The sequence below is a fragment of the Ascaphus truei genome, chromosome 22 (genome assembly GCF_040206685.1).
Source record: "Ascaphus truei isolate aAscTru1 chromosome 22, aAscTru1.hap1, whole genome shotgun sequence".
In the NCBI taxonomy this organism is placed as follows: Eukaryota; Metazoa; Chordata; class Amphibia; order Anura; family Ascaphidae; genus Ascaphus; species Ascaphus truei.
In genome coordinates this window covers 19296210-19323578 of record NC_134504.1, presented here as the reverse complement: position 1 = coordinate 19323578, position 27369 = coordinate 19296210, and the positions used below count along the sequence as shown (strand labels likewise).

At 60.7% G+C, this 27369-nt stretch overlaps 1 protein-coding gene across 1 annotated transcript in view; it reads right to left on the bottom strand.

Annotated features, from left to right (window-relative positions):
- Positions 1-6426, bottom strand: part of LOC142472496 (uncharacterized) — a 664758-nt gene extending 658332 nt beyond the window's left edge. The window contains exons 1-2 of the mRNA XM_075579553.1: positions 6306-6426; positions 4030-4427 (exon numbers count right to left, since the gene is read on the bottom strand). Of these exons, the coding sequence (XP_075435668.1) occupies positions 4030-4348 (319 nt within the window). The 5' untranslated portion in view covers positions 4349-4427; positions 6306-6426. The remainder of the gene's footprint in view (positions 1-4029; positions 4428-6305) is intronic.
- Between the last annotated feature and the right edge of the window lie 20943 nt (positions 6427-27369).

Genomic DNA, 27369 nt, shown 5'->3' with positions numbered 1-27369 from the left:
CTGAGGGGGTGGGGGGTACTGTAAGTCATCCACGCACATCTCGGCGTGCTCTCTGCTCACCTGAACCCGCGATCAGGGGTCCTGCGTCTGCTGCCTCCTGCAGCACATCTCATGGACCAACCATTGCCAGAGTACCTCTTACAGATATGCGCTGATCTCACTCGGCTTCTAATGCCACCTCCGCTGGTCCCGCCTCCAGGCTTCACTCGCACAGTGACGTCACAGTCGCGCAGCACGCACCTGCTATGCGCATCACCCACGCAAAGTTCATCTTGTTCCGCTGTGTAATGGGATTCACCTGTGCTGCCTCTCAGCCAGGCATACTCCCGAGTATGCTTGCAGTTCATTGGACTATTCTGCCTTATATGTTTATCCTGCCCTCTGGCACATTGGCTGAGCCTAACCTTGTGCATGTGCGCTGGGTTCACTACAATCCTGCCTGCTGTCCGTGCCTTGCCTGTTTTCTGGATTCCGTAGCTCTCCGCTCCTGACCTCGGCTTACCCACGACGATGCGCACCTCTCCAGTCCCGACCTTGGCTAAGTACCTGCAACGATCAATACTTCGGCAAGTATCATTGACCATCCTGACTTCTACCCCAACCCGGCTACCTCGACCAATCTACACTCCAGACACGCCCACGTGGCTGTGGGTTGGCATTTACCAAATCCCAACCTCGGCCTCGCGGTCACGTCTTGTTTGTGGTGAGCACACCGTTACAACCTGCAAGCCAAAGTCAAGGCATAACATGCAAGGCATTTGCAGGTCCTAACACTAAACTGTGAAACTTCTCTTTTACCTCTGTTGGAGGGAGAATGACTTGCTGGGATTGTGTGTTTGTACATTCCTGACACCCACCTGCTCACGGAATCCCCGTGACCTTCAAGATTAACACAGCAGGGGTCTCTGCTTCTGAATGGGACTCCTGCAGTGTGAATCCTACTGGTCTGCACCAGTCTGGAAGAGACATGTAGAGCGGAGACAGAATCAGTCCCTCTTTCTGAGCACTTCTAACAGGCGATTGCACGGCTTTAATTTTAATAACATATTATTGAAGCAGGGGATCTCTGGAGGAAACCCTATTAATTTCAGCTCCGTGGACTCCTGCTTCCTGAGTTATAGGCACCAATATTATTAAAATAAAAGCAGCGCTCTCATCTGATCGAGGAGCGCATAGAGAGTGACGGATTATATCTGCTCTCAATGTGTGTCTCTTCCAGACAGATGCAGCACGGTACGATTCACAGAGTGGGAGTCTCATTCAGTAGCAGAGACCCCCGCTATGTTAAACCTGTTTGGCCAATCCCCCCTTATATGCACTTTGCTATGAACGCTCCACGTTTGGTCCGAGGTTCCCTAGCACTTGTTGCAGCAGGTTAGAGATACATCTGGCTGCATCTGTACGGTCGTCTTCCCCATCGACTGAAATTGAGATCTGGTACATTTAAGTTTAGGCTGGGATCCTAGTTTCTCAAAGGATTGCATGAGTGAGGATTTCATCCAGCAAACAAACTAATTTAAAGGGGAAGGGGCATCTTCCTCTGTCACTTTAGTAATACGAGCAGCACACAGTCTTTAGGTGTGAGATGCTGGTATCTTAACTTCACAGATCGCTCAATACCTGGATTTTGCAGTCGCTTTCCTAGGCTTAACAGCCGAGGAATCCAGTGATGATTGCTCCGATTTGAACACTGCCGTTTGTGTCATAGAAACAGACATGATTAATGAGCAGTCATTTGGTTCCTGCTTGGGAGCAGCTATACCAGGTAAAGTCCAGATTTAGTAACAGCAGGAAACCACTTGCAGGGTAGGCAGGTTGCAATCTTCAAAGTTGAAATATATAAGCAAGTACCACTTACCTGCTTAAGAGCAGACTTACAAGGTCACTACAGTATAGCAGATCAAGTATACCACATTGTGGAGCATGCAGGCTGCTGCAGATAGCATGCAATTTTTCTCATATGTTTTGCAAGAGCAGAGGGCTTTAACTGCTTGAGACCAGGATTATCAGGTACACTATATTATCACCGGACATGCAAACCATATTGAGAGGTAGATTGGCTGTGCTGCAGGAAGTGACTGCATGGAGAGGCAGAATCCCAGAGGCAGTTACTGTTTGTTAGATCAGCGTCTTGTGCAAAGAGTCTTGGTGCAACCTAGTGCAGTTGACAAAGGGTTACCTTTTACATACTTGGCTGAACCTGCTTCCGCACTTTTCCGGCGTCCCAAGAGACCAGAAGTGAAATCATTGGTTCTACTATCGACCGGAAGCAATGTCCGCAGACCGCCATGGAGTGGGACCAGGCTCTGTAGTCCTCCCAGACTACGGTAAAACTGGAAGTACCATGCATTGGCCTCCCTTGCCCCTGGGATGCCATTACACACCCCGGGGGAGCAGCGAGTGAGGGAATCCTGCGTCCCAGACCCCCTGCAGAGTATTCCTGTACCTGATTCAAATCTGTGGACACATACCAGAGGGTGAAAAACCCTGGTAGTGAGCGGGTCCTTCCCTTATGGATCCAAGTGTCCAACCTCAGGAGAATAACAGGCAGCCCACCTCAATGCCATAAAGTAATCCGTCTTCTTCAATGTAAAGAACATTTTGAATGCCAAAAATGGTGTGAAAAAGTGGCAGGAAGGATGAACACATCCTTCTCCCAGCTAGGAAGGACAAAATTAACTGACCAGGGATGAGGAAACATCCTTTATACCGGTGTCAGAACTTTATTGTCCAATCCCAGCTAAGGAGGAACTATATCCCATTAGTTATGACTGCCATGGAGGATGTAGAAAAAATGTACATTACTCTACAAAAAATGCAACAGTTCAAGAAGAGCCCAAAGTATTACTTAGTAAAGTTTAGCTTTAATAGACAAAAATACAGTGCTTATGTTACAGAAAAAAAGTTATAAGAAAATACAGTTAAAATAAAACGCAGACATTTTAATCAAAAGAATAAGAAACAAATAATTCCTATATGTTACCACTAAACATGTACAGTATAAGGTGTTTCTTCTTCACAAAAAGGTCTTGAGTTGAAAAGTATGAGACTTCATGTATCTTGTTAACGTGAGATACTTCCTTTGTTGAAATCTACGTCATAATTAAAATGCAGGGTTATATATTCTAAATGCCTGTCAATGAGAACATCATAACCGCACCTTTCTGGCCGTTTTCTCATACCACCCCTTTCTTCACTCTGTCTACGTCAGTTTTACAACTAAAGACAAAAACCCTGTTCTTTTGACGTTTAAGATTGTTTGTTTGAAATCATCATCTTTTATGGTTCACTAAAGTCATTCTTTGCTAGTATATCTATCTCGGATTTCCCCAGAAAATCACCCGACTTTGCACGCAGCTCATGGACATACCGGTATAATTTTCAGTGTTGGACATTATAATATAGGTGTGCATACAATATTGATAGTAATCCCTTTTTACACATATAACTAGCGCTTGATCACTAATCACTACCCCATTTCTTAATATAATCGCCTGGATAGTAAATATGACCGTATAACTTCTATTTTTGCATGAGAAACATAGATTATACATAGAAAACCCTGGTTATTGGTATCATTTGATTTGTGTAATCACAACGGTTACACATATCTATTTGTTATTCTTGTAAAGTGCGGTCAGATTCAGGATATTTAAATTTAGCCACGTCCCTTGATACTCAGCCGAATCCTCCAAAGGTGGTCTTTCGGGGTACATTTAAAAGCTTTACGTTTATTATAGTGTCAGGACAGCCATATCTCAAATCCCCCCACTTACAAAACCAGATGTCCTTATTTCTAGATACCATCAGTCTTATAAACCTAAGGCCTGGTCAGGGGTTTAACAGGCAATAAAAACAATTCTTGTATTTTTAAGACAATTTGTAACCACCATGTTTATCTCACGCTGCCAGATCGACTAAAATCATTAATCATTTCTGCCATATTTATTACAAATTCAATAACTGCAAAATAACCACATATCCCGTCCTTGCAAATTTCAGAGCCATCAAAATATATACAGTACTCACTTAACAAGTGCGGATCCATGCTGGTAGTGGGCAGTGCTTCTCTGTCCGTGCTGGTCGTGGGCAGTGCTCCTCTGTCCGTGCTGGTCGTGGGCAGTGCTCCTCTGTCCGTGCTGGTCGTGGGCAGTGCTCCTCTGTCCGTGCTGGTCGTGGGCAGTGCTCCTCTGTCCGTGCTGGTCCTGGGCAGTGCTCCTCTGTCCGTGCTGGTCGTGGGCAGTGCTCCTCTGTCCGTGCTGGTCGTGGGCAGTGCTCCTCTGTCCGTGCTGGTCGTGGGCAGTGCTCCTCTGTCCATGCTGGTAGTGGGCGGTGCTCCTCTGTCCATGCTGGTAGTGGGCGGTGCTCCTCTGAAGGTGCTGAGATAGGACGTTCCTTGATTTATATTTGGTGAATGCCAGCTGTGTCTGTATAAAAGAGAAGAAGTGTAATTAGTATGATCTGTTTTCTTGGAGAAATATACAACATTTAGTATAAGCTTTCAAACCTAAAATTATTAACACAAAACAACCCCAAAGGAGTCAGAGAACACAGGGACACCAAGACGCACATCTGGTCCATCCTCAAACAGGAACATAATTTCAAACACTACAAAATACATTAATGGTTCAGGATTGTTACAAGATAACCATCTAATATACAAACCCACAGTATAAAGAATCAAATAACAACAGCTATAAGAATAGCAACGCCCTCTTAGTGCAACATAGTAACAAACTGTACAGTGCTATAGTGTGAATGCAAATAAATCTGGTGCCCCGTTTGGCATCAGAGAGACGTGTGTGTGTGCGTGTGCGTGTGTGTGTGTGTGTATAAATAAAGCAGAAAATAGCCGTGTTAGTAGAGTTGCAATAGTGCAGAATAAATGAGTTCTTCGGTATTAGGTGATACCTTTTTTATTGGACTAACAATTTATGTCATAGGACAAGCTTTCGAGAGTTTTCCTCTCTTCTTCAGGTCTAGCAATACTGATATACAAAGGATTCTATGGCTAAAACAGTGTAGAGAAAAAAAAAACAGATATGTACTGTAGATAAGGTAGGGTGTTTAATAAACAAAGCCGCGGCCTCCAAACTGAGTCTGTCATTACTTGTCTGTTTATATGTGGGTACCGGTTCCAAGTGGGAGGGGGAGGGGGTCCCTCGCAGCCTCCCTGGTCAAGCAATATTGCCCCGTATGGGCGTTTGACAGCCCGCTTCGCTACCTTATCTACAGTACATATCTGTTTTGTTTTTTTTTTCCTCTACACTGTTTTAGCCATAGAATCCTTTGTATATCAGTATTGCTTGACCTGAAGAGGAAAACTCTCGAAAGCTTGTCCTATGACATAAATTGTTAGTCCAATAAAAAAGGTATCACCTAATACTGAAGAACTCATTTATTCTGCACTATATATATATACTATATATATATATATACAGTGTATATATATATTCCAATGCACAGCCGGCACACCATTTTCAAGTAAATAAGTTTTGGTGCTTATCCCATAAAGCAATAACAGACCATACGATATCGGTTGCAACACGACATCAAGGGACAGCACGCAGGTAAGTAAATCATACATTTTCTATATTTGATAGAAGACACAAAAAGGTTTTTGTGTCTATCAAATATAGAAAAATTATGATTTACTTACCTGCGTGCTGTCCTTTGATGTCGTGTTGCAACCGGTATCGTATGGTGTATATGTAATATATATATATATATATATATATATGTATGTAATATATATATATGTAATATATATATATATATATATGTAATATATATATATATATATATATATATATATATATATATGTAATATATATATATATATATATATATATATATATATATATATATATATATATATATATATATACACGTGTGTGTGTGTGTGTGTATGTATATATATTCATATGATACCGGTTGCTACACGACATCAAGGGGCATAGTATACCAAAGGTTCCCTTGTCTATGTTCTCTCGGGTGGGGGGGAGAGTGGGGTGATTGTCTAACCTTGATCCCCAGACCACCGCATAATAATAGTTCTTGTATAGCGCTGCTAGTTTTACGTAGTGCTTTAGAGACATTTTGTAGCCACAGCCCCTGCCCCATGGAGCTTACAATCTATGTTTTTGGTGCTTGTGGCACAGGGAGATAAAGTGACTTGCCCAAGGTCACAAGGAGCAAATACCGGGAATTAAACCAGGTTCCCCTGCTCAGTACCAGTCAATGTCTGTACTCACTGAGCCGCTCCTTCTCCCTAACATGTGAGCTCTCAGCAGGGTGACACGCACCTTGCTTGGATGCTTCTGCCTCTGTGGTCTCTCTGCTGCAGACGGATCTTAGGGTCTCTTTCTATGTTTGTAATGGTCTGAGTTCCAGGAAGTGGAGACAATCACTACATCCGGGTCTCTGCTCTGTGTCCTACTGCGCATGCTCACACTAAGAGGATCATGGGAGTTGTAGTTTTTATAGACTTCAATAAAGATAAAGGTGTCACATACTGTGCAGATTAAAGACAAGACAGTAACACCCTGCTAATCATACAGATCCCCCTGCTCCCCACACACAGCCCACCCTGCTCCCCACACACAGCCCCCCTGCTCCCCACACACAGCCCCCCCTGCTCCCCACACACAGCTCCCCCTGCTCCCCACACACAGCTCCCCCTGCTCCCCACACACAGCCCCCCTGCTCCCCACACACAGCCCCCCTGCTCCCCACACACAGCTCCCCCTGCTCCCCACACACAGCTCCCCCTGCTCCCCACACAGCCCCCCCTGCTCCCCACGCAGAGTCCCCCCCTTGCTCCCCTCGCATAGTGTCCCCCCAAGCTCCCCGCACAGAGTGTCCCCCTTGCTCCCCGCGCAGTGTCCCCCCTGCTCCCCGCGCAGAGTACCCCCCCCTGCTCCCCGCGCAGAGTGTCCCCGCCTGCTCCCCGCGCAGAGTGTCCCCCCTGCTCCCCGTGCAGAGTGTCCCCCCCTGCTCCCCGCGCAGAGTGTCCCCCCTGCTCCCTGCGCAGAGTGTCCCCCCCTGCTCCCCGCGCAGTGTCCCCCCCTGCTCCCCGTGCAGAGTGTCCCCCCCTGCTCCCCGCACAGTGTCCCCCCCTGCTCCCCGCGCAGTGTCCCCCCCTGCTCCCAGCACAGAGTGTGTCCCCCTGCTCCCTGCGCAGAGTGTCCCCCCCTGATCCCCGCGCAGAGTGTCCCCCCCTGTTCCCCACGCAGAGTGTCCCCCCCCTGCTCCCCGTGCAGAGTGTCCCCCCTGTTCCCCGCGCAGAGTGTCCCCCCCTGCTCCCCGCGCAGAGTGTCCCCCCCTGCACCCCGCGCAGAGTGTCCCCCAACTGCTCCCCACGCAGAGTGTCCCCCCCTGCTCCCCACGCAGTGTGTCCCCCCCTGCTCCCCGCTCAGAGTTTCCCCCCCTGCTCCCCACGCAGTGTGTCCCCCCCTGCTCCCCGCTCAGAGTTTCCCCCCCCTGCTCCCCGCGCAGAGTTCCCCCCCTGCTCCCCGCGCAGTGTCCCCCCCTGCTCCCCGCGCAGAGTGTCCCCCCCCTAATCCCCGTACAGAGTGCCCCTCCCTGCTCCCCGCGCAGAGTGTCCCCCCTGCTCCCCGCGCAGAGTGTGTCCCCCTGCTCCCCGCGCAGATTGTCCCCCCCTGCTCCCCGCGCAGAGTGTCCCCCCTGCTCCCCGCGCAGTGTCCCCCCCTGCTCCCCGCGCAGAGTGTCCCCCCCTGCTCCCCGCGCAGAGTGTCCCCCCCTGCTCCCTGCACAGAGTGTCCCCCCTGCTCCCTGCACAGAGTGTCCCCCCCTGCTCCCCGCGCAGAGTGTCCCCCCCTGTTCCCCACGCAGAGTGTCCCCCCCCTGCTCCCCGTGCAGAGTGTCCCCCCTGTTTCCCACGCAGTGTCCCCCCCTGCTCCCCGCACAGAGTGTCCCCCCCTGATCCCCACGCAGAGTGTCCCCCCCCTGATCCCCACGCAGAGTGTCCCCCCCTGCTCCCCGCGCAGAGTTCCCCCCCTGCTCGCCGAGCATTGTCCCACCCTGCTCCCCGCGCAGAGTGTCCCCACCCCTAATCACCGTGCAGAGTGCCCCTCCCTGCTCCCCGCGCAGAGTGTCCCCCCCTGCTCCCCGCGCAGAGTGTCCCCCCCTGCTCCCCGCGCAGAGTGTCCCCCCTGCTCCCTGTGCAGAGTGTCCCCCCTGCTCCCCGCGCAGAATGTCCCCCCCTGCTCCCCACGCAGAGTCCCCCCCCTGCTCCCCGTGCGGAATCCCCCCCCTGCTCCCCGTGCAGAGTCCCCCCCCTGCTCCCCACGCAGAGTCCCGCTCCCCGAGCAGAGTCCCCCCCCTGCTCCCCACGCAGAGACCCCCCCCTGCTCCCCGCACAGAGTCGTCCCCCCCTGCTCCCCGCACAGAGTCGTCGTCCCCTGCTCCCCGCACAGAGTCGTCGTCCCCTGCTCCCCACGCAGAGTCGTCCCGCCCTGCTGCCCGCGCAGAGTCGTCCCCCTCCCCTGCTCCCCGCGCAGAGTCGTCCCCCTCCCCTGCTCCCCGCGCAGAGTCGTCCCCCCTGCTCTCCGCGCAGAGTCGTCCCCCCTGCTCTCCGCGCAGAGTCGTCCCCCCTGCTCTCCGCGCAGAGTCGTCCCCCCTGCTCTCCGCGCACAGTCGTCCCCCCTGCTCTCCGCGCAGAGTCGTCCCCCCTGCTCTCCGCGCAGAGTCGTCCCCCCTGCTCTCCGCGCAGAGTCGTCCCCCCTGCTCTCCGCGCAGAGTCGTCCCCCCTGCTCTCCGCGCAGAGTCGCCCTCCCTGCTCTCCACGCAGAGTCGTCCCCCCTGCTCCCCGCGCAGAGTCGTCCCCGCTGCTCCCCGCGCAGAGTCGTCCCCCCTGCTCCCCGCGCAGAGTGTCCCCCCCCTAATCCCCGCGCAGAGTGCCCCTCCCTGCTCCCCGTGCAGAGTGTCCCCCCCTGCTCCCCACGCAGAGTCCCCGTCCCCCTTCTCCCTGCGCAGAGTCCCCCCCTGCTCCCCATGCAGTGTCCCCCCTGCTCCCCGCGCAGTGTCGCCCCCCCCCGCTCCCCGCGCAGAGTCGTCCCCCCTGCTCTCCGCGCAGAGTCATCCCCCCTGCTCTCCGCGCAGAGTCGTCCCCCCTGCTCTCCACGCAGAGTCATCCCCCCTGCTCTCCGCGCAGAGTCGTCCTCCCTGCTCTCCGCGCAGAGTCGTCCCCCCTGCTCTCCGCGCAGAGTCGTCCCCCCTGCTCCCCGCGCAGAGTCGTCCCCGCTGCTCACCGCGCAGAGTCGTCGTCCCTGCTCCCCGCGCAGAGTTGTCCCCCCTGCTCCCCGTGCAGAGTCCCCCCCTCCTGCTCCCCGCTCAGAGTCCCCCCCTGCTCCCTGTGCAGAGTCCCCGTCCCCCTTCTCCCCGTGCAGAGTCCCCCCCCTGCTCCCCACGCAGAGTGTCCCCGCCTGCTCCCCACGCAGTGTCCCCCCCTGCTCCCAACGCAGTGTCCCCCCTGCTCCCCGTGCAGAGTGTCCCCCCTGCTCCCCGTGCAGAGTGCCCCCCCTGCTCCTCGCGCAGAATGTCCCCCCTGTTCCCCGCGCAGAGTGTCCCCCCCTGCTCCCCACGCAGTGTGTCTCCCCTGCTCCCCACACAGTGTCCCCCTCTGCTCCCCATGCAGTGTCCCCCCCTGCTCCCCGCGCAGAGTGTCCCCCCTGCTCCCCGTGCAGAGTGTCCCCCCTGCTCCCCGCGCAGAGTGTCCCCCCCTGCTCCCCATGCAGAATGTCCCCCCCTGCTCCTTGCGCAGAGTGTCCCCCCCTGCTCTCCGCGCAGAGTCGTCCCCCCTGCTCTCCGCGCAGAGTCGTCCCCCCTGCTCTCCGTGCAGAGTCGTTCCCCCTGCTCTCCGCGCAGAGTCGTCCCCCCTGCTCTCCGTGCAGAGTCGTCCCCCCTGCTCTCCGCGCAGAGTCGTCCCCCCTGCTCTCCGTGCAGAGTCGTCCCCCCTGCTCTCCGCGCAGAGTCGTCCTCCCTGCTCTCCACGCAGAGTCGTCCCCCCTGCTCCCCGCGCAGAGTCGTCCCCGCTGCTCCCCGCGCAGAGTCGTCCCCCCTGCTCCCCGCGCAGAGTTGTCCCCCCTGCTCCCCGTGCAGAGTCCCCCCCTCCTGCTCCCCGCTCAGAGTCCCCCCCTGCTCCCTGTGCAGAGTCCCCGTCCCCCTACTCCCCGTGCAGAGTCCCCCCCCTGCTCCCCATGCAGAGTGTCCCCCCCTGCTCCCCACGCAGTGTCCCCCCCTGCTCCCCATGCAGTGTCCCCCCCTGCTCCCCGTGCAGAGTGTCCCCCCTGCTCCCCGTGCAGAGTGTCCCCCCTGCTCCCCGTGCAGAGTGCCCCCCTGCTCCCCGTGCAGAGTGCCCCCCTGCTCCCCGCGCAGAATGTCCCCCCTGCTCCCCGCGCAGTGTGTCCCCCCTGCTCCCCACACAGTGTCCCTCTCTGCTCCCCACGCAGAGTGTCCCCCCCTGCTCCCTGCGCAGAGTGTCCCCCCTGCTCCCCGCGCAGAGTGTCCCCCACTGCTCCCCGCGCAGAGTGTCCCCCCCTGCTCCCCATGCAGAATGTCCCCCCCTGCTCCCTGCGCAGAGTGTCCACCCCTGTTCCCCGCGCAGTGTTTCCCCCCTGCTCCCCGCGCAGTGTGTGTGTCCCTGATCCCCGCACAGAGTCCCCACCCTGCTCCCCGCGCAGAGTCGTCTCCCCTGCTCCCCGCGCAGAGTCCCCCCCTGCCCGCGCAGAGTCCCCCCCCTGCTCCCCGCGCAGAGTCCCCCCCCCTGCTCCCCGCGCAGATTCCCCCCCGCTGTTCCCCGCGCAGAGAGTTGTACCCCCTGCTCCCCGCGCAGTCGTCGCACCCCTGCTCCCCACACATAGTCGTCCACCATGCTCCCCGCGCAGAGTCGGCCCCCGTGCTCCCCGCGCAGATTCGGCCCCCGTGCTCCCCGCACAGAGTCGGCCCCCCTCCTCCCCGCGAAGAGTCGGCCCCCTGCTCCCCGCGCAGAGTCGGCCCCCCTGCTCCCCGTGCAGTCGTCGCACCCCTGCTCCCCGCGCAGAGTGTCCCCCCTGCTCCCCATGCAGAATGTCCCCCCCTGCTCCCTGCGCAGTGTCCCCCCCTGCTCTCCGCGCAGAGTCGTCCCCCCTGCTCTGCTCCCCGCGCAGAGTTGTCCCCCCTGCTCCACGCGCAGAGTGTCCCCCCCTGCTCCCCATGCAGAATGTCCCCCCCTGATCCCTGCGCAGAGTGTCCCCCCCTGCTCTCCGCGCAGAGTCGTCCCCCCTGCTCTCCGCGCAGAGTCGTCCCCCCTGCTCTCCGCGCAGAGTCGTCCCCCCTGCTCTCCGCGCAGAGTCGTCCTCCCTGCTCTCCGCGCAGAGTCGTCCCCCCTGCTCCCCGCGCAGAGTCGTCCCCGCTGCTCCCCGCGCAGAGTCGTCCCCCCTGCTCCCCGCGCAGAGTTGTCCCCCCTGCTCCCCGTGCAGAGTCGTCCCCTCCTGCTCCCCGCTCAGAGTCACTCCCCTGCTCCCTGTGCAGAGTCCCCATCCCCCTTCTCCCCGCGCAGAGTCCCCCCCCTGCTCCCCATGCAGAGTGTCCCCCCCTGCTCCCCACGCAGTGTCCCCCCCTGCTCCCCACGCAGTGTCCCCCCCTGCTCCCCGTGCAGAGTGTCCCCCCTGCTCCCCGTGCAGAGTGCCCCCCCTGCTCCCCGTGCAGAATGTCCCCCCTGCTCCCCGCGCAGTGTGTCCCCCCTGCTCCCCACACAGTGTCCCTCTCTGCTCCCCACGCAGAGTGTCCCCCCCTGCTCCCCGCGCAGAGTGTCCCCCCTGCTCCCCGCGCAGTGTTTCCCCCCCCTGCTCCCCGCGCAGTGTGTGTCCCCCTGATCCCCGCACAGAGTGTCCCCCCCCTGCTCCCCGCGCAGAGTGTCCCCCCCCCTGCTCCCCGCGCAGAGTGTCCCCCCCTGCTCCCCATGCAGTGTCCCCCCCCTGCTCCCCGCGCAGAGTCGTCGTCCCTGCTCCCCGTGCAGAGTTGTCCCCCCTGCTCCCCGCGCAGACTCCCCCCCCTGCTCCCCATGCAGAGTCCCCCACCCTGCTCCCCGCGCAGAGTCGTCTCCTCTGCTCCCCGCGCAGAGTCCCCCCCTGCCCGCGCAGAGTCCCCCCCCCTGCTCCCCGCGCAGAGTCCCCCCCCCCTGCTCCCCGCGCAGAGTCGTCCCCCATGCTCCCCGCGCAGCTCGTCGCACCCCTGCTCCCCACACAGAGTCGTCCCCCGTGCTCCCCGCGCAGAGTCGGCCCCCGTGCTCCCCGCGCAGAGTCGGCCCCCGTGCTCCCCGCACAGAGTCGGCCCCCCCCTCCTCCCCCGCGAAGAGTCGGCCCCCTGCTCCCCGCGCAGAGTCGGCCCCCCTGCTCCCCATGCAGTCGTCGCACCCCCTGCTCCCCGCGCAGAGTGTCCCCCCCTGCTCCCCATGCAGAATGTCCCCCCCTGCTCCCTGCGCAGAGTGTCCCCCCCTGCTCTCCGCGCAGAGTCGCCCCCCTGCCTCCGCGCAGAGTCGTCCCCCCTGATCCCCGCGCAGAGTCGTCCCCCTGCTCCCCACCCCTGCTCTCCGCGCAGAGTCGTCCCCCCTGCTCTCCGCGCAGAGTCGTCCCCCCTGCTCTCCGCGCAGAGTCGTCCCCCCTGCTCTCCGCGCAGAGTCGTCCCCCCTGCTCTCCGCGCAGAGTCGTCCCCCCTGCTCCCTGCGCAGAGTCGTCCCGCTGCTCCCGCGCAGAGTCGTCCCCCCTTGCTCCCCACGCAGAGTTGTCCCCCCTGCTCCCCGTGCAGAGTGTCCCCCCCTGCTCCCCATGCAGAATGTCCCCCCCTGCTCCCTGCGCAGAGTGTCCCCCCATGCTCTCCGCGCAGAGTCGCCCCCCTGCTCTCCGCGCAGAGTCGTCCCCCCTGCTCTCCGCGCAGAGTCGTCCCCCCTGCTCTCCGCGCAGAGTCGTCCCCCCCTGCTCTCCGCGCAGAGTCGTCCTCCCTGCTCTCCGCGCAGAGTCGTCCCCCCCTGCTCCCCGCGCAGAGTCATCCCCGCTGCTCCCTGCGCAGAGTCGTCCCCCCTGCTCCCCGCGCAGAGTCATCCCCCCTGCTCCCCATGCAGAGTCGTCCCCTCCTGCTCCCCGCTCAGAGTCCCCCCCCTGCTCCCTGTGCAGAGTCCCCGTCCCCCTTCTCCCCGTGCAGAGTCCCCCCCCTGCTCCCCATGCAGAGTGTCCCCCCCTGCTCCCCACGCAGTGTCCCCCCCTGCTCCCCACGCAGTGTCCCCCCCCCTGCTCCCCGTGCAGAGTGTCCCCCCTGCTCCCCGTGCAGAGTGCCCCCCCCCTGCTCCCCGTGCAGAATGTCCCCCCTGCTCCCCACGCAATGTGTCCCCCCTGCTCCCCACACAGTGTCCCTCTCTGCTCCCCACGCAGAGTGTCCCCCCCTGCTCCCCGCGCAGAGTGTCCCCCTGCTCCCCGCGCAGAGTGTCCCCCCCCTGCTCCCCGCGCAGAGTGTCCCCCCCTGCTCCCCATGCAGAATGTCCCCCCCTGCTCCCTGCGCAGAGTCGTCCCCCCCTGCTCTCCGCGCAGAGTCGTCCCCCCTGCTCTCCGCGCAGAGTCGTCCCCCCTGCTCTCCGCGCAGATTCATCCCCCCTGCTCTACGTGCAGAGTCGTCCTCCCTGCTCTCCGCGCAGAGTCGTCCCCCCTGCTCCCCGCGCAGAGTCCTCCCCGTGCAGAGTCGTCCCCCCCTGCTCCCCGCGCAGAGGTGTCCCCCCCTGCTCCCCGTGCAGAGTCCCCCCCTCCTGCTCCCCGCTCAGAGTCCCCCCCTGCTCCCTGTGCAGAGTCCCCGTCCCCCATCTCCCTGTGCAGAGTCCCCCCCCTGCTCCCCATGCAGAGTGTCCCCCCCTGCTCCCCACACAGTGTCCCCCCCCTGCTCCCCATGCAGTGTCCCCCCCTGCTCCCCGTGCAGAGTGTCCCCCCTGCTCCCCGTGCAGAGTGTCCCCCCTGCTCCCCGTGCAGAGTGCTCCCCGCGCAGAATGTCCCCCTGCTCCCCACGCAGTGTGTCCCCCCCTGCTCCCCATGCAGAATGTCCCCCCCTGCTCCCTGCGCAGAGTGTCCCACCCTGCTCTCCGCGCAGAGTCATCCCCCCTGCTCCCCGCTCAGAGTCCCCCCCTGCTCCCTGTGCAGAGTCCCCGTCCCCCTTCTCCCATGCAGAGTCCCCCCCCCTGCTCCCCATGCAGAGTGTCCCCTCCTGCTCCCCACGCAGTGTCCCCCCCTGCTCCCCACGCAGTGTCCCCCCTGCTCCCCGTGCAGAAGTGTTCCCCTGCTCCCCATGCAGAGTGCCCCCCCCTGCTCCCCGTGCAGAATGTCCCCCCTGCTCCCCAACGCAATGTGTCCCCCCTGCTCCCCACACAGTGTTCCCTCTCTGCTCCCCACGCAGAGTGTGTCCCCCTGCTCCCCGCGCAGAGTGTCCCCCCTGCTCCCCGCGCAGAGTGTCCCCCTGCTCCCCGCGCAGAGTGTCCCCCCCTGCTCCCCATGCAGAATGTCCCCCCCTGCTCCCTGCGCAGAGTCGTCCCCCCTGCTCTCCGCGCAGAGTCGTCCCCCCTGCTCTCCGCGCAGAGTCGTCCCCCCCTGCTCTCCGCGCAGAGTCGTCCCCCCTGCTCTCCGCGCAGAGTCCCCCCCTGCTCCCTGTGCAGAGTCCCCGTCCCCCTTCTCCCTGTGCAGAGTCCCCCCCCCTGCTCCCCATGCAGAGTGTCCCCCCCCTGCTCCCCACACAGTGTCCCCCCCTGCTCCCCATGCAGTGTCCCCCCTGCTCCCCGTGCAGAGTGTCCCCCCTGCTCCCCGCGCAGAGTCGTCCCCCGCTGCTCCCCGCGCAGAGTCGTCCCCCCTGCTCCCCACGCAGAGTTGTCCCCCCCTGCTCCCCGTGCAGAGTGTCCCCCCCTGCTCCCCATGCAGAATGTCCCCCCCTGCTCCCTGCGCAGAGTGTCCCCCCATGCTCTCCGCGCAGAGTCGCCCCCCTGCTCTCCGCGCAGAGTCGTCCCCCCTGCTCTCCGCGCAGAGTCGTCCCCCCTGCTCTCCGCGCAGAGTCGTCCCCCCTGCTCTCCGCGCAGAGTCGTCCCCCCTGCTCTCCGCGCAGAGTCGTCCCCCCTGCTCTCCGCGCAGAGTCCCCCCCCTGCTCCCTGTGCAGAGTCCCCGTCCCCCTTCTCCCTGTGCAGAGTCCCCCCCCCTGCTCCCCATGCAGAGTGTCCCCCCCTGCTCCCACACAGTGTCCCCCCCTGCTCCCCATGCAGTGTCCCCCCCTGCTCCCCGTGCAGAGTGTCCCCCCTGCTCCCCGCGCAGAGTCGTCCCCGCTGCTCCCCGCGCAGAGTCGTCCCCCCTGCTCCCCACGCAGAGTTGTCCCCCCTGCTCCCCGTGCAGAGTGTCCCCCCCTGCTCCCCATGCAGAATGTCCCCCCCTGCTCCCTGCGCAGAGTGTCCCCCCATGCTCTCCGCGCAGAGTCGCCCCCCTGCTCTCCGCGCAGAGTCGTCCCCCCTGCTCTCCGCGCAGAGTCGTCCCCCCTGCTCTCCGCGCAGAGTCGTCCCCCCTGCTCTCCGCGCAGAGTCGTCCTCCCTGCTCTCCGCGCAGAGTCGTCCCCCCTGCTCCCCGCGCAGAGTCATCCCCCGCTGCTCCCTGCGCAGAGTCGTCCCCCCTGCTCCCCGCGCAGAGTCATCCCCCCCTGCTCCCCGTGCAGAGTCGTCCCCTCCTGCTCCCCGCTCAGAGTCCCCCCCTGCTCCCTGTGCAGAGTCCCCGTCCCCCTTCTCCCCCGTGCAGAGTCCCCCCCCCTGCTCCCCATGCAGAGTGTCCCCCCCTGCTCCCCACGCAGTGTCCCCCCCTGCTCCCCACGCAGTGTCCCCCCCTGCTCCCCGTGCAGAGTGTCCCCCCTGCTCCCCGTGCAGAGTGCCCCCCCCTGCTCCCCGTGCAGAATGTCCCCCCTGCTCCCCACGCAATGTGTCCCCCCTGCTCCCCACACAGTGTCCCTCTCTGCTCCCCACGCAGAGTGTCCCCCCCTGCTCCCCGCGCAGAGTGTCCCCCCTGCTCCCTGCGCAGAGTGTCCCCCCCTGCTCCCCGCGCAGAGTGTCCCCCCCCTGCTCCCCATGCAGAATGTCCCCCCCTGCTCCCTGCGCAGAGTCGTCCCCCCTGCTCTCCGCGCAGAGTCGTCCCCCCTGCTCTCCGCGCAGAGTCGTCCCCCCTGCTCTCCGCGCAGATTCATCCCCCCCTGCTCTACGTGCAGAGTCGTCCTCCCTGCTCTCCGCGCAGAGTCGTCCCCCCTGCTCCCCCGCGCAGAGTCCTCCCCGCGCAGAGTCGTCCCCCCTGCTCCCCGCGCAGAGGTGTCCCCCCTGCTCCCCGTGCAGAGTCCCCCCCTCCTGCTCCCCGCTCAGAGTCCCCCCCTGCTCCCTGTGCAGAGTCCCCGTCCCCCATCTCCCTGTGCAGAGTCCCCCCCCTGCTCCCCATGCAGAGTGTCCCCCCCTGCTCCCCACACAGTGTCCCCCCCTGCTCCCCATGCAGTGTCCCCCCCTGCTCCCCGTGCAGAGTGTCCCCCCTGCTCCCCGTGCAGAGTGTCCCCCCTGCTCCCCGTGCAGAGTGCTCCCCGCGCAGAATGTCCCCCCTGCTCCCCACGCAGTGTGTCCCCCCCTGCTCCCCATGCAGAATGTCCCCCCCTGCTCCCTGCGCAGAGTGTCCCACCCTGCTCTCCGCGCAGAGTCATCCCCCCTGCTCCCTGTGCAGAGTCCCCGTCCCCCTTCTCCCCGTGCAGAGTCCCCCCCCTGCTCCCCATGCAGTGTCCCCTCCTGCTCCCCACGCAGTGTCCCCCCCTGCTCCCCACGCAGTGTCCCCCCCTGCTCCCCGTGCAGAGTGTTCCCCCTGCTCCCCATGCAGAGTGCCCCCCCCTGCTCCCCGTGCAGAATGTCCCCCCTGCTCCCCACGCAATGTGTCCCCCCAGCTCCCCACACAGTGTCCCTCTCTGCTCCCCACGCAGAGTGTGTCCCCCTGCTCCCCGCGCAGAGTGTCCCCCCTGCTCCCCGCGCAGAGTGTCCCCCCCTGCTCCCCGCGCAGAGTGTCCCCCCCTGCTCCCCATGCAGAATGTCCCCCCCTGCTCCCTGCGCAGAGTCGTCCCCCCTGCTCTCCGCGCAGAGTCGTCCCCCCTGCTCTCCGCGCAGAGTCGTCCCCCCTGCTCTCCGCGCAGATTCATCCCCCCTGCTCTACGTGCAGAGTCGTCCTCCCTGCTCTCCGCGCAGAGTCGTCCCCCCTGCTCCCCGCGCAGAGTCGTCCCCGCTGCTCCCCGCGCAGAGTCGTCCCCCCTGCTCCCCGCGCAGAGGTGTCCCCCCTGCTCCCCGTGCAGAGTCCCCCCCTCCTGCTCCCCGCTCAGAGTCCCCCCTGCTCCCTGTGCAGAGTCCCCGTCCCCCTTCTCCCTGTGCAGAGTCCCCCCCCTGCTCCCCATGCAGAGTGTCCCCCCCTGCTCCCCACACAGTGTCCCCCCCTGCTCCCCATGCAGTGTCCCCCCCTGCTCCCCGTGCAGAGTGTCCCCCCTGCTCCCCGTGCAGAGTGTCCCCCCCTGCTCCCCATGCAGAATGTCCCCCCCTGCTCCCTGCGCAGAGTGTCCCACCCTGCTCTCCGCGCAGAGTCATCCCCCCTGCTCTCCGCGCAGAGTCGTCCCCCCTGCTCTCCGCACAGAGTCGTCCCCCCTGCTCTCCGCGCAGAGTCGTCCTCCTGCTCCCCGCTCAGAGTCCCCCCCTGCTCCCTGTGCAGAGTCCCCGTCCCCCTTCTCCCCGTGCAGAGTCCCCCCCCTGCTCCCCATGCAGAGTGTCCCCCCCTGCTCCCCACGCAGTGTCCCCCCCTGCTCCCCACGCAGTGTCCCCCCCTGCTCCCCGTGCAGAGTGTCCCCCCTGCTCCCCGTGCAGAGTGCCCCCCCCTGCTCCCCGTGCAGAATGTCCCCCCTGCTCCCCACGCAATGTGTCCCCCCTGCTCCCCACACAGTGTCCCTCTCTGCTCCCCACGCAGAGTATCCCCCCCTGCTCCCCGCGCAGAGTGTCCCCCCTGCTCCCCGCGCAGAGTGTCCCCCCCTGCTCCCCGCGCAGAGTGTCCCCCCCTGCTCCCCATGCAGAATGTCCCCCCCTGCTCCCCATGCAGAATGTCCCCCCCTGCTCCCTGCGCAGAGTCGTCCCCCCTGCTCTCCGCGCAGAGTCGTCCCCCCTGCTCTCCGCGCAGAGTCGTCCCCCCTGCTCTCCGCGCAGATTCATCCCCCCTGCTCTACGTGCAGAGTCGTCCTCCCTGCTCTCCGCGCAGAGTCGTCCCCCCTGCTCCCCGCGCAGAGTCGTCCCCGCTGCTCCCCGCGCAGAGTCGTCCCCCCTGCTCCCCGCGCAGAGGTGTCCCCCCTGCTCCCCGTGCAGAGTCCCCCCTTCCTGCTCCCCGCTCAGAGTCCCCCCCTGCTCCCTGTGCAGAGTCCCCGTCCCCCTTCTCCCTGTGCAGAGTCCCCCCCCTGCTCCCCATGCAGAGTGTCCCCCCCTGCTCCCCACACAGTGTCCCCCCCTGCTCCCCATGCAGTGTCCCCCCCTGCTCCCCATGCAGAGTGTCCCCCCTGCTCCCCGTGCAGAGTGTCCCCCCTGCTCCCCGTGCAGAGTGCCCCCCCCTGCTCCCCGCGCAGAATGTCCCCCCTGCTCCCCGCGCAGTGTGTCCCCCCCTGCTCCCCATGCAGAATGTCCCCCCCTGCTCCCTGCGCAGAGTGTCCCACCCTGCTCTCCGCGCAGAGTCATCCCCCCTGCTCTCCGCGCAGAGTCGTCCCCCCTGCTCTCCGCGCAGAGTCGTCCCCCCTGCTCTCCGCGCAGAGTCGTCCCCCCTGCTCTCCGCGCAGAGTCGTCCTCCCTGCTCTCCACGCAGAGTCGTCCCCCCTGCTCCCCGCGCAGAATCGTCCCCGCTGCTCCCCGCGCAGAGTCGTCCCCCCTGCTCCCCGCGCAGAGTTGTCCCCCTGCTCCCCGTGCAGAGTCGTCCCCTCCTGCTCCCCACTCAGAGTCCCCCCCCTGCTCCCTGTGCAGAGTCCCCGTCCCCCTTCTCCCCGTGCAGAGTCCCCCCCATGCTCCCCATGCAGAGTGTCCCCCCCTGCTCCCCACGCAGTGTCCCCCACTGCTCCCCACGCAGTGTCCCCCCCTGCTCCCCGTGCAGAGTGTCCCCCCTGCTCCCCGTGCAGAGTGCCCCCCCTGCTCCCCGTGCAGAATGTCCCCCCTGCTCCCCGCACAGTGTGTCCCCCCTGCTCCCCACACAGTGTCCCTCTCTGCTCCCCACGCAGAGTGTCCCCCCTTGCTCCCCGCGCAGAGTGTCCCCCCTGCTCCCCGCGCAGAGTGTCCCCCCCTGCTCCCCGCGCAGAGTGTCCCCCCCTGCTCCCCGTGCAGAGTGTCCTCCCCTGCTCCCCGCGCAGTGTTTCCCCCCCTGCTCCCCGCGCAGTGTGTGTCCCCCTGATCCCCGCACAGAGTGTCCCCCCCTGCTCCCCGCACAGAGTGTCCCCCCCTGCTCCCCATGCAGTGTCCCCCCCTGATCCCCGCGCAGAGTTGTCGTCCCTGCTCCCCGTGCAGAGTCGTCCCCCCTGCTCCCCGCGCAGACTCCCCCCCCTGCTCCCCATGCAGAGTCCCCACCCTGCTCCCCGCGCAGAGTCGTCTCCCCTGCTCCCCGCGCAGAGTCCCCCCCTGCCCGCGCAGAGTCCCCCCCCTGCTCCCCGCGCAGAGTCCCCCCCCCCTGCTCCCCGCGCAGATTCCCCCCCCTTTTCCCCGCGCAGAGAGTCGTACCCCCTGCTCCCCGCGCAGTCATCGCACCCCTACTCCCCACACAGAGTCGTCCCCCATGCTCCCCGCGCAGAGTCGGCCCCCGTGCTCCCCGCGCAGAGTCGGCCCCCGTGCTCCCCGCACAGAGTCGGCCCCCCTCCTCCCCGCGCACAGTCGGCCCCCTGCTCCCCGCGCAGAGTCGGGCCCCTGCTCCCCGCGCAGTCGTCTCCCCTGCTCACCGCGCAGAGTCCCCCCCTGCCCGCGCAGAGTCCCCCCCCTGCTCCCCGCGCAGAGTCCCCCCCCCTGCTCCCCGCGCAGATTCCCCCCCCTGTTCCCCGCGCAGAGAGTCGTACCCCCTGCTCCCCGCGCAGTCGTCGCACCCCTACTCCCCACACAGAGTCGTCCCCCATGCTCCCCGCGCAGAGTCGGCCCCCGTGCTCCCCGCGCAGAGTCGGCCCCCGTGCTCCCCGCACAGAGTCGGCCCCCCTCCTCCCCGCGCACAGTCGGCCCCCTGCTCCCCGCGCAGAGTCGGGCCCCTGCTCCCCGCGCAGTCGTCGCACCCCTGCTCCCCGCGCAGAGTCATCCCCCGTGTTCCCCGCGCAGTGTCGGCCCCCCATCTCCCCGTGCAGAGTCGTCCCCCCTGCTCCCCATGCAGAGTCGTCCCCCCTGCTCCCCGCGCAGATTCGTCCCCCCTGCTCCCCGCGCAGGGTCGTCCCCCCTGCTCCCCGTGCAGAGTCCCCCCCCTGCTCCCTGTGCAGAGTCCCCGTCCCCCTTCTCCCCGTGCAGAGTCCCCCCCCTGCTCCCCATGCAGAGTGTCCCCCCCTGCTCCCCACGCAGTGTCCCCCCCTGCTCCCCACGCAGTGTCCCCCCCTGCTCCCCGTGCAGAGTGTCCCCCCTGCTCCCCGTGCAGAGTGCCCCCCCTGCTCCCTGTGCAGAATGTCCCTCCTGCTCCCCGCGCAGTGTGTCCCCCCTGCTCCCCACACAGTGTCCCTCTCTGCTCCCCACGCAGAGTGTGTCCCCCTGCTCCCCGCGCAGAGTGTCCCCCCTGCTCCCCGCGCAGAGTGTCCCCCCCTGCTCCCCGCGCAGAGTGTCCCCCCCTGCTCCCCGTGCAGAGTGTCCTCCCCTGCTCCCCGCGCAGTGTTTCCCCCCCTGCTCCCCGCGCAGTGTGTGTCCCCCTGATCCCCGCACAGAGTGTCCCCCCCTGCTCCCCGCGCAGAGTGTCCCCCCCCTGCTCCCCGCACAGAGTGTCCCCCCCTGCTCCCCGCACAGAGTGTCCCCCCCTGCTCCCCATGCAGTGTCCCCCCCTGCTCCCCACGCAGAGTCGTCGTCCCTGCTCCCCGTGCAGAGTCGTCCCCCCTGCTCCCCGCGCAGACTCCCCCCCCTGCTCCCCATGCAGAGTCCCCACCCTGCTCCCCGCGCAGAGTCGTCTCCCCTGCTCCCCGCGCAGAGTCCCCCCCTGCCCGCGCAGAGTCCCCCCCCTGCTCCCCGCGCAGAGTCCCCCCCCCTGCTCCCCGCGCAGATTCCCCCCCCTTTTCCCCGCGCAGAGAGTCGTACCCCCTGCTCCCCGCGCAGTCGTCGCACCCCTACTCCCCACACAGAGTCGTCCCCCATGCTCCCCGCGCAGAGTCGGCCCCCGTGCTCCCCGCGCAGAGTCGGCCCCCGTGCTCCCCGCACAGAGTCGGCCCCCCTCCTCCCCGCGCACAGTCGGCCCCCTGCTCCCCGCGCAGAGTCGGGCCCCTGCTCCCCGCGCAGTCGTCTCCCCTGCTCCCCGCGCAGAGTCCCCCCCTGCCCGCGCAGAGTCCCCCCCCTGCTCCCCGCGCAGAGTCCCCCCCCCTGCTCCCCGCGCAGATTCCCCCCCTGTTCCCCACGCAGAGAGTCGTACCCCCTGCTCCCCGCGCAGTCGTCGCACCCCTACTCCCCACACAGAGTCGTCCCCCATGCTCCCCGCGCAGAGTCGGCCCCCGTGCTCCCCGCGCAGAGTCGGCCCCCGTGCTCCCCGCACAGAGTCGGCCCCCCTCCTCCCCGCGCACAGTCGGCCCCCTGCTCCCCGCGCAGAGTCGGGCCCCTGCTCCCCGCGCAGTCGTCGCACCCCTGCTCCCCACGCAGAGTCATCCCCCGTGTTCCCCGCGCAGTGTCGGCCCCCCATCTCCCCGTGCAGAGTCGTCCCCCCTGCTCCCCATGCAGAGTCGTCCCCCCTGCTCCCCGCGCAGATTCGTCCCCCCTGCTCCCCGCGCAGGGTCGTCCCCCCTGCTCCCCGTGCAGAGTCCCCCCCTGCTCCCTGCGCAGAGTCCCCCCTCTCCTCCACGTGCAGGGTCCCCCCCCCTGCTCCCCGCGCAGAGTCGTCCCCCCTGCTCCCCGCGCAGAGTCGTCCCCCCTGCTCCCCGCGAAGAGTCGTCCCCCCTGCTCCCCGTGCAGAGTCATCCCCCCTGCTCCCCGCGCAGAGTAGTTGTAGAGGGAGAGGGGGGGTTGGCCCGGTATTAAAGGGGTTGCACCCCATATGGCCACCCCCAGACCTCACCAGAGAGGCAAGGGGTTAACTGGACTGCGTTCCAGGAATGTGGTTTACACCTTGTCATGTCATGAAAATGTATATTCCCCTGTTCCCATGTTTCATTATAATCCTGTATTTTAAAGATGTTTTAAAGTGCATTTCTGTATCTCCAGTTCTGGAGGTCGCAGAGAGTTGATATTTGGCCAATATGTGGAGTCTCTGTAGGCATTAAAAACTGGCAAATTTCGACCCACTGAGCCAACCAGAATGGAACTTATTAATATGTGTAGATATTAAAGTGTATATGTATGGTATTTTGGATCTGTTCTGAAAAATGCAGACTCCATCTGCTATGCTAATAGGTCATGAAGGGCAGCCGGATGATTGAGCATAAGCACTGTGATCAAAAGTTAACTGCCTGATTGTTTACACTAAGTACTAATCAACAGACCAAGTACTAATCAACAGACTCTGCCACTCTAATTGTTACCTGAGGGCGGAGAATCATCAAACTGGAGTGGTTTGTAAGTGTTATGTCTACACCTACAAACAATGCAGATCCTACCAGATACTTAATTTGGTAGACTGGTCGTCGCCCCTGATTTAATTATGGGGCTACAGAAATAAGATCCTCAGAGTCCCAGTACACATGGGCTAACTAGCTGGTGGGCATGGTTTAATCTGTGTCTCCACGTTAGGGATTGGATACAGATAATTGTTCACCAATAGTCTGTATTCAATGTTAAGAATAGGGTTACACAGGTATATAAACTGTGTCAACCCTACAGTTTGGAGTTGTGATTCTGATTCCACCTGGAATGTCACCGGATTGCTGGAGAATTGCTAGCTGATACTTCTCCATTCCCCAACCCTAAGTAAGTGTTACCTTCTTGTCTGTTAATTGTACTATATTGCTGTGTTCACCTTATTTAAGGAATAAATATATTTTATTATATCTAAGCCTCGTTCAGGCCTCGTTCAGCCTCGTAAACTATATTTATTTATATCAGTCGTGTTCAGTTCAACCCAGGTATTTTTGGTGTATATTATAGCTTGTCATAAGTTACCGTGATAGGGGGACACTCTGCACGGGGCGCAGGGGGGGACACTTTGTGCGGGGCACAGGGGGGGACGCTCTGCGTGGGTCGCAGGGGGGACGCTCTGCGCGGGGCGCAGGGGGGGACGCTCTGCGCGGGGCGCATGGGGGGACGCTCTGCGTGGGGCGCATGGGGGGATGCTCTGCGCGGGGCACAGGGGGGGCGCTCTGCGCGGGGCGCAGGGGGGGACACTGCGCGGGGCACAGGGGGGGACTGTCACGATGACACCATCTTTTATCAACACATTTATATTTCTGGGTACTTGATTGAACAGAACAAGTTGCAAAATAAATTGTGATTTATTTCCTTAATAGACAAACACACGACATCTGCAGAATACACTTAAAACAACACTCACTGGGATAAGGAAATGGAGGAAATTGTCCTTGGAACAAAATAAATTGTCCTTTGCTTGCCAGTGCAAGAAATGCAGCCTTGGTTTTAAAACTCCTGTGGTTATGTGGTTGTTAACCCCTTCACTCCTGGACTGGTTGCTGCTGTACTGGGAATAAGTGAATATAAGGCGCTAACAACTTAAATACATACAATAGTGATACGTGCAAGTGTAATATAAATTAATATAGGTGCTCAAATAATAAACCCTGCTCAAACCCTCTGGTAGAACCTGTTTCCAGGGTTCCAAGTAGAAAGATGTATTTCAAACAATCCAGGAGGAGCAAAATATAGGGAAATAAAAAACAGAAAACAGTGCAAATTTAAGTGCAGACGTTGAGACTATGATGAAAATATAATGACAATATCTTGGCTCTGTCGGTCTATCTACTCACAAGATGTAAGTGGTAAGTATGCAGTTGGCAGATTGGGCTGCCACCCCAGGTAGTAGCTGTGTATTGTGGATATCCCTCCAGGCTTATCTCGTCAGGGTAACCATGGTGTACATATGGGAGGAAACAAAGCTACATAGCGCGATCTGTCTTTCCAAAAACTTTATAAAATGAATATAAGCATATAAAATGTGCACTTACAATGTGCCAGAATTAAAAATGCATTTATCACAATCACAGTGATTCTAGGGGGTTTTGTCCGATCTCACCGCCTCCTCTCTGGCTCTGGATATCAGCCGTCTGCAGCCTGGAACACTCAGCTCCGTTTCTCCTCCGGTGCGTGTGACGTCACTGCTCAGTGGAAGGTACAGCTACGGATCCCTCACTAGAAAAAAACACCACTCTACGCGTTTCGCCCAGCTCAGCAAGCTGTCAATGGCTTCGTCAGGAGTGTGTGAGTTGTGGGGTTAATAAATATCCTTATATACCCTCTCTGGTCTTATTATACAATCAATGCAGACAATTACATCAGCGCTATGGTGACCAATCTTTACATGATTATTCCAATTAGGATTTCTATATTACACATATAACATACTTTGATTCATGATGAAACATCATTCTCATAGGTGTTAATACAGCTAAACCCCGTTATAACGCGGTGCTCGGGGTCCACCCCGAGTCCACCGCGTTAGTAACGGGGTCGCGCTAATTAAAAAAAAAATGGCCGCCGCGCTCCTGATCGGGTGTGAGGAGGGAAGGAAGTTAAATAAATAAATAAATAAAAAATTTAAAATGGCGGCGATTCATCCGTCCTCCCTCTCAGCCCCCTGGTTTTGCACGTGTCTGTGTCCTCCCAGCGTGTGTGTGCGTGCGTGTGTGAGAGAGAGAGAGACAGAGTGTGTGTGTGCGTGCGTGAGAGAGAGAGAGACAGAGTGTGTGTGTGTGAGTGTGTGAGTGTGTGTGTGTGTGTGTGATGGTGAGAAGGGGTGGGCAGGGTGAGGAGACACTAATCTCTCTCAGGCTTTAATGCAGGGTCCCCTACCTGTTCGTCATCACCGCTACGCCCAGCATCAGAGCCGCTGTGTGGGGTCAGGGAGGCTGTGACAGATACCAGCACCTCGCACAGCCTGCGGGACTTGGGTTAGCTGCAGCTCCGGTCACTGAGTCCTGGTGAGCGGCGGGAAGGAGGGAGAGGGGTGGGGAGGAGAGGCTGGGAGAGGATCCCGGAGCGCGAGGCTCCCCCTCCCCGGCCGGGTCCACCACGCCCGGCTCTGACTCACCTCCGCCCACCCTGCACTGCAAATCACCCGGGCAGGAGGAGTTGCCATAGAGACAAAGGGGGGTAAAGGATGCAAGCCACGCCCACTTACCTCCTCCTATATGGCACCAATGACTGCAGAACAAGCATCCCACATCCGGGCACTCTTACTGCCTGGCCTCATTCAGTCGCCCCGCCCACAGCCCTCTTCTTGTCAATCAAGCCGTCCGCTCTCCGCCCCCTGCGGGTGATGTCATTATTCCAACCTCCACCGGGCTGGTGGGCTGCTGACATGTGAAAAACGGGCTGGTGGGCTGCTGACATGTGAAAAACGGGCTGGTGGGCTGCTGACATGTGAGAGGGGGGGTGGGGTGGGCTGCTGACATGTGAGAGGGGGGGGTGGGCTGCTGACATGTGAGAGGGGGGGGTGGGCTGCTGACATGTGAGGGGGGGGGTGGGCTGCTGACATGTGAGGGGGGGGTGGGCTGCTGACATGTGAGTGTATTGTGAGAGCTGTGTGCAGTAAGTGTGAGCAATGAGCAGTGTCTGTGCAGTGTGTGTCAGTGTGAGCAGTGTGTGTCAGTGTGAGCAGTGTGCAGTGTGTGTCAGTGTGAGCAATGAGCAGTGTGTCAGTGTGTGCAGTGTGAGCAATGAGCAGTGTCTGTGCAGTGTGTGTCAGTGTGTGCAGTGTGAGCAATGAGCAGTGTCTGTGCAGTGTGTGTCAGTGTGAGCAGTATGTGTGCAGTGTGTGTCAGTGTGAGCAGTGTGCAGTGTGTGTCAGTGTGAGCAATGAGCAGTGTGTCAGTGTGTGCAGTGTGAGCAGTGTGCAGTGTGTGTGCAGTGAGTCAGTGTGTGCAGTGTGAGCAATGAGCAGTGTGTGTGCAGTGTGGAGTGTGTGTGCAGTGTGTGTGCAGTGTGCAGTGTGTGTGCAGTGTGAGCAATGAGCAGTGTGTGTGCAGTGTGTGTGCAGTGTGTCAGTGTGAGCAATGTGCAGTGTGCAGTGTGTGTGCAGTGTGGCAGTGTGAGCAATGAGCAGTGTGTGTGCAGTGTGTGCAGTGTGCAAAAAAAAATGTAAAAAAAAAAAAAAATTTAAATTTTTTTTTTTTTAAAACGGGAGCCACGGGAAAACCGCGTTATAACCGAATCGCGGTATAACGAGGCGCGTTATAACGGGGTTTAGCTGTATTTATATAGTGTTATCCATCTACAGGAAAATTATATCTATTCAGCACTTAGAATATATATATAAAGTGTCAAGTGCAGTTTAATAGTATTTTGATTTATAATTAGCAATTTAAATTTTATAAATGAAGGTAGGCTGATTTCTTTTAAAATTTTCATTGAGACTTATATTTGTCTCTATGTATAGAATAGAGGCTGCATCACAAAAAAAGGGGGGGGGGTTTGTTTTTGTTCAAGAGTAAATGTATTAAGTCAGCAGTTGACAATGGGCATTTTTAGTTTATTTTAATGTTATTGAATGATTCATGTTGCTGCTGTTATATTGCAACCTGATTTACTGTGACCCAATTTATATTGATTCTTATCTTAATGTCAGTATTAGTTTCATTATTATTTCATCTAGCTAAACTACTGAGAATCTTAAACTACTTATACCTTCCGGGCCCTCACTTGGCCCTGCCATTTAGAGGCACACAGTATAATCTGACCTATCCCCGATCAACGCCAGTCGATCAGGGAACCAATAAGGTGCCCCACCACTTGGTCTAATATAAGTAGAATATAGAGTTAAGGACCAGTGGTATTAAAAAATAGTCACCTGCTGTTCCTTAACAATAGTTCTCTCCCCAAGCTTAGGAGACTTTTCACCTTATTAACTATTACACCTTCTGAGCCCTGAATTGGCCTGCCATTTAGCATATGGTGTAACCTGAGTTTATGGCAATAATATAAAACAACAATAACAATGCCTGATCAGTATAATATTGATAAAC